The sequence below is a fragment of the Mastomys coucha genome, unplaced genomic scaffold (assembly GCF_008632895.1).
Source record: "Mastomys coucha isolate ucsf_1 unplaced genomic scaffold, UCSF_Mcou_1 pScaffold12, whole genome shotgun sequence".
Taxonomy (NCBI): Eukaryota; Metazoa; Chordata; class Mammalia; order Rodentia; family Muridae; genus Mastomys; species Mastomys coucha.
Window position 1 is genome coordinate 81,923,306 of NW_022196894.1, and position 6,502 is coordinate 81,929,807.

At 43.0% G+C, this 6,502-nt stretch overlaps 1 protein-coding gene and 1 non-coding gene across 2 annotated transcripts in view; one reads left to right on the forward strand and one right to left on the reverse strand.

The window, feature by feature from the left end:
- The window catches only part of Mrpl39 (mitochondrial ribosomal protein L39), a 17,137-nt gene extending 13,697 nt beyond the window's left edge, over positions 1–3,440 (reverse strand). The window contains exons 1-3 of the mRNA XM_031364295.1: positions 3,303–3,440; positions 2,171–2,377; positions 173–312 (exon numbers count right to left, since the gene is read on the reverse strand). Coding sequence (XP_031220155.1) covers positions 173–312; positions 2,171–2,377; positions 3,303–3,366 — 411 coding nt within the window. The 5' untranslated portion in view covers positions 3,367–3,440. The remainder of the gene's footprint in view (positions 1–172; positions 313–2,170; positions 2,378–3,302) is intronic.
- Positions 3,441–5,624: 2,184 nt separating this feature from the next.
- On the forward strand, positions 5,625–5,765 carry LOC116086689. The gene has a single exon (XR_004117061.1). It is a non-coding gene; the product is annotated as a small nucleolar RNA SNORA70 (small nucleolar RNA).
- The last annotated feature ends 737 nt before the right edge of the window (positions 5,766–6,502 follow it).

Below are 6,502 nucleotides of genomic sequence, written 5' to 3' on the forward strand. Positions count from 1 at the left end.
CTGTAGACCAGACTGGCCTCAAACTCAGAAATCCGCCTGCCTCTTCCTCCCAAGTGTTGGGATTAAAGGCATGTGCCACCACTGCCCAGCTCATATTTTTAGACTATATACTCCATAAAACATAGGTTTGATTTAAAAGGAAAAGAAAAAACTGGAAGAGACAGAAAAATACCTTATTCACTTCTCTTGGGTCAGGGTCTTTGAAAGTAAGAAATTTGATCTCACAAGACTTGGTCAAAGGCTTATACATGTCCCATGGCTGTCCGTCCACAAGAGCCAGAATGGACTTACTGCAGTACCACTCACTCAGATCTAGAAATGGAAAATTGATTTATGATCTAAATGTAAAAAAATCCACAATAAAGGGTTACATGCTTAAGTACTACATTATGAAACAGAAAAATGGAAGCATTATTTTTGCAGAAATATTATATATGTATGACATATATATGATTTTTTTTAAAAAAAAAATCAACATACAGAGACATTTTTAACAAAATTACCAAAGCCGTTAACAATATTTATTAAAGCTAAGTCTAGTCTGAATTTAATCTACCAATTAACAAAATAATTTTCAAAGAGCTATAAGTAAATATTTAAAGAGAAAAAACATGAATACATGGATTGATGCACACACAATTTAAAAGAAAAGAAAAATATATCTGTCTTAGTCTGGGCTTCTATTACTGTGACGAAACTCCATAACCAAAAGGTAAGTTGAGAAGGGAAAGCTTTATTCAGCTTACACTTCCAGAATCATAATCCCATCACTGGAGAAAGTCAAGCAGGGCTGGATCCTGGGGGGGCTGGACCCTGAGAGGCTGGACCCTGGGGGGCAGGAGCTGATGCAGAAGCCACGGAAAGGTGCTGCTTACCGCAGCACCGGCTTGCTTCTCATGCCTTACCCAGCCTGCTTTCTTATAGAACCCAGGACCACCAGCCCAAAGATGGCACCACCCACTGTGGTCCCCCCACACTGATCACTAATTGGAAAAACGCCTTACTGCTGGATCTCATGGAGACAGTCCCTCAGTGGAGGCTCCTTACTCTCTGATGACTCTAGCTTGTGTCAAAACCACCAAGTACAATATCTATACACACACACACACCACCTCCTTTCCATTGCCCCATGATACAGACATTTCAAATCAAATAATGCAGTCACCATTGTAAAATTATAAATGGAAATTCATTGTAAACCAATCAATCACCTCTAATCTGTTCCATTGCCTAACCTAAGAAACTCCAAACCCTGAATACATATTTTACAGACTCACAAGAATTATCAAACTAGAGTCTAACATATCAACTAGTACGCAAGTTCCGTAACAAAGGTCTTAGAGGTCGTGATGGGGGTGTCTCAGAAACTCCATCTCTGCATATGGTGTGTTCAGAGTTCCACCAGGGCCTTAGGCTTGTCTTACTCTACTCTATAATCTCCTACTGTCTACCACGAAGCACATGCTACGAAATACATGAAAACCAAATGAGTAATTATCAGCAGTGCTTGCTTAACTGCCAGAGTGGAGCGAGACTGAGTACACATGCCTTATCTAGAACCCATGCTGTCAATCACCTAAATGGTATTATCACCCAGTCTTTTAAAAGCTAAACAACAGCCAACCATGCCTATCTACGATTTGGAAGCTATTTCAACTTAAATATCCTATTTATGGAAGCGCTATCCAAATCATTTCACTACCTTTACATCCAAGGAGCTCTCGTAACAACAGAAACAAAACAACTAACGTTAGCATTCACTTTACTTACGTTTCCATTCATACATTTAGTACCTATACTAAATAAAACCACAACACAGGGACAAGTAGGAAGGAGATGAGACATATATTCAGTTAGGAAAAAAAAAACTCAAAAGAAAAAGGTAGAAAAACAAAAACAAAGAGAGAGAGAGAGACAAAGAGAGAGAGAGAGAGAGACCTGCTAGATAAATGCTCCCAGTACATGGAAAGTACTTAGTCATATTCAGGAAAACTTAGGAGGCAACCTGTACACCAGAGAAATGCTGCAGTACCCACAAGCAAATGAGATAAGTGGATGGCAATGCAGCTGCAAATAAATTCTACAGCTTCACCAAGGAATGACAGCATATTCCCCGCTGCAATGTTCTGCGTAGCTCATGTGAAATGGTCAAAACTGTTCTGCTACTTACGCATGGCACAGCTGTAAGGAGTTGAAATATTTTTATTCATCATGAAGATGGTGCCAGGATCAGTTTTCCCAACATGCTTAACTTCGATCTTCTCTGTTCGGGGAGTTAACGATAACTGTCTACTTTTCTCTTTATTAAACAGTTCATTCCGCATTTCTGTCAGCTCCATGGGTGACAGCTCAGCAGCTGGCGATGTCGCCATAAATCCTATTAAAAAATGAAAGTAGGGGGCTGGAGAGATGGCTCAGCAGGTAAGAGCACGGACTGCTCTTCCAAAGGTCCTGAGTTCAAATCCCAGCAGCCACATGGTGGCCCACAGCCACCTGTAGACAGCTACAGTGTACTTATTTATAATAATAAATCTTTGGGCTGGAGAGAGCAGGGACTGAGCGAGCGGGGCCGACCAGAGCAAGCTGGGTCGACTGGAGCGGTCCTAAAAAGTCAATTCCCAACAACCAGATGAAGGCTCACAACTATCTATACAGTTACAGTGTGTACTCATATACATAAAATAAATAAATAAATCTTAAAGAAAATGAAAATGAGACAGTGGCCCAGAAGTTCAGGGCCATCTTGGGCTCCTTGAAATGCCTGTCCCCAAAAATAAATAAGGAAATGAAAATAGCTTACTATGGGCCTGGAACAAGTATAGAAAGTGGTAGGTAAAATTTTGCAGAACATCGTCAAAAATTCGACTGAGGCAACCTTGAACCATTTTAAATGTTAATAATTTAGGAACGAACAATGAAAAAACGCTGGGCTCTGATTTAATCTCCCATCACTACCTCTTTCCTCAGTGGCGTCCCAAAACCAAACTTGATGGGAAGAGGAGCAAAGTTGTAGTTGGAAAGGGTCTGGGAGGGGACAAGAAAACCTCCAGGAAAGCGGGAATCCCATGCCCAAACTATCAATATTAATGAGAAATGCTGAACTTTTCTTCCAAACCCTAACCCAAGGGACTTGGCTAGGCAAGCACGAGTTCTCACTCCCTAGAGGAGATGGGGACCTATTTGCAGGAGACTAATGCTCCTTCCTAAAAGCCCCACAAGAGCCGCCCACGCCCGCATCCCTTCTCTTCCCTCGATTCCTGCACCCCAGATTGTCTTCCCAGACTGGGAACGCAAGAACTTACTCCAGCGGGCCCCGCCGCCCCAATCGGGCAGCCGAAGAACCAGCCTTCCCACTGCGGTAGCCATGACTTCCGAAGTAGCCAAGGGAGCTCGGCGCCGGGTCCTCCTCTTCCCTCTTCCCCCGGAAACCCGGAACGCGCGGCAGAGGTTCCGTAGGCCTGATCGGCTCGGGACCGGATGCTAAGACTGTGCCGCGCCACGTGGGGGCGCATGCGCGCTTCTCCGAGGATTGATCACCCTTGGCCCAACAGCGAATATTTTCCTTGGTTCAGGGACGACTGGCTGCCCTGAGAGGTAGCAGAAGTGTCTCCTGGACTGAGGCGTCACACGAGGGTTTGTCTCACGAGGGTTCCAGTTTCCAGGCAGAAAAGTAGAGGACTTTTTGCCTTGCTTCTTTGACAGTCTGGCCAGCCACGCCAGATACAACTCTAGAGCGTGAAAATAAAGAGTTTTGCAAAAGTGAGTTTTAGGTCGGCTGCAGTGGGTCTGAACCCGGTTCACCGTTTAATTGGCCACGTTACTGTGCTCTTGGAAACACACCACGTTGATTTTGGAAAGAACGTACCAGAACTCTCTTCGAATGATCCAGGCACGTCTGCACGGAGTAAACCGAATCTGTCTCTCGTCCGTGGATATATCCCAAAAGCGCAAACCAAACCGTGCTTGGCGCTCAGCAAATATTTGTTATGACTGTTCGTTAAAAACACTGCTAAATCTAATACTTTTGTGATGCCAGCATGTTCCTGTTGGAGCAGCATTCTATACTTCTGTAAAGCTGAACCAATATAGTTTTATAAATGTAGTCAGGAATTTTCACGTGATCCCTACTTTTAACTTGTGGTGGAACACACCGCCCCTAGGCGGGAGGGTCAGCTGGGACACAAATACTATGCTTTATGCCACACGAATGTGCTGTCTCCTTGGCCCAAATAATACATATTTACAATTGCATAGGGAAAGTGTTAAGAACTTTCCTCATCTTTAAGGTAAGAAATGTAAGTATAAATTTGGATTCAACCATTCAATACTGTACTGTGCTATCGCTCATGTAAAATCCTCGGCCAAGAATAGTGTTGAATGCCTGCAGTCCCTCTTCAAGAAGGCTTAGGGAGCTGCTAAAGAACTTTTAGCTACTTAACACACCTTTTCTCAACAATAAAAATTCTAAATCAACCCTAGAAACGTGTGCACACGTGCATGCATGCATGTGTGTTACTTCCTTAAATGTTCTATGGTTCTCCTGAAAGCTTTCAGTTTCACAGCTTTTAGAGACTGTGTCCTTTTAGAGATTTTAACCCCACCCAGAAAGACTATAGTTTATGGCCACATTTAAAACAAGCCTGTGAACATTAACTTAAGAAAAATTAATCAGAAGCACGTCTGAGCACAGCTGATTGGAGCATTTACTATGGCAGAAAGTAATGTTGCCAGAAGGATGCCACAGGTGATAGTGGCCAACAAATACTGAATATATGCTAATTATAAAATTGTTTATTAACCCTCACAACTGCCTTGAATGACAAGTGTAATGTCATTTGCCAGACAAAGTTTGGAGAGTTGGAGAGACCTACCCAAGACAGATTTTTAACCAAGAATTCCTTCAAAATATATAAATGGTTTTCTACATGCCTGTCTGTGTGCCAGTTGCTTGCTTGGTACTACAGAAGGTCAGAAGAAGGCATCAGATTACTTGGAACTGGAGTTACAGATGGTTTTGAGCTGCAAGAATAACTGATCTGCTTTTCTTCTTTTTCTCCTCCTCCTCCTCCTCCTCCTCCTCCTCCTCCTGTTCCTCCTCCTGTTTCTCCTCCTCCTCCTCCTCTTCCTCCTCCTCTTCCTCCTCCTCTTCCTCCTTCTTCTTCTCCTCCTCTTCCTCCTGCTCCTTCTCCTCTTCCTCCTCCTCTTCCTCCTTCTCCTCCTCTTTCTCTTCCTCCTCTTTCTCCTCCACCTCCTCCTTTTCTAGGAGGCAGGACTGAAGACCAGGCTAGCCTTGAACTCGGAATCCCCCTGCCCCTGCCTCCTGAGTGCTGAGTCTAAAAGCATGTACCACCAAACCTATTAAGAAACGTCTTGTTGCCCAAATTTAGGACAGTTTCTCTTCTACCTTTACTTTTCTTTAATTTAGCACATAAAGTATTAGGATTCACTGCAATAATTTCATGTTACTAAACACTTCCAATTGCCTCCTTCCCTCCTTTCTAGGCTTGCTGACAATCCATTCTTTGCTAATACTATGGTTTGAACTGGTGTGTGTTAGTAGGGTCTTCTTAGGAACAGACACAAAGGCAAAGTACAATATGAAAGAGTTTTAGTAACAACAAGAATTGCAATAAGGAATTTAGACATATATACTAGTCCTTTGCCCATGGAGACATGGCGTGCAATGATTGCAAACATCAGCCTCTTTGGTAGTGTATGTAGCCTGTTGCCTATATGTGTTGCCATGAAGGACCTTGGAGACAATTTTCTGGCAATTATTAAAGTCTCTGATCTCAATGCTGTCCCATTCTAGGCTCTAGACAGGTATGTGTGATGGCTTTGGGTAGCCTTAGTGGCCATGATTCACAGTGGCCAGGTTGGTCCTTAGGTCATTCTGCACCAAGCTGCAAAATAAAGAACATTGAGCCTTAAGATTGAAGGTCAAGTTCCCTGGCCACTACAAAGTCCACATCCCAAAGAAATAGGGTTTCATCAAGTCTAATGCAGATGAATTTGAAGCAGTGGTTGATGAGAAGCTGCTCATTCCTGATGTTAAACATTAAAATGGCAGTAGGGAGTGAAGGAAAAGATTTCTTTACCAAGAAAAAAAAAATGCTAGATAATTAGTAGAAAAGTATCAACATTCTGCAACTATCAGTTTCATAACTGGTTCAGGTGAAGGAAAGTGTCATGGAATGCTAAAGTAAGGAAAGTCGCTAAACGTTTTGGTACAAACCCTTAATCTCCGCACTCAGGAAATAGAGTCAGTAGGATCTCTGAGAGATTGAGGCCAACCTGGTCTACAGAGCAAGTCTGGGACCTTTCAGTTACAGAATGAGACTCTAGGCAACATTTTCTTGGAGCCATTCATATAACCTGTGTGTAGGTGTGTAGGTATGCATGTGGAGACCAGGGGCAACTTCAGGATATGTTTTGGGCATTGTCCAGCTTGTTTCTTGAAGCAGGATTTCTCACTGGCCTGGAAATTACCAAATAAGCCAGG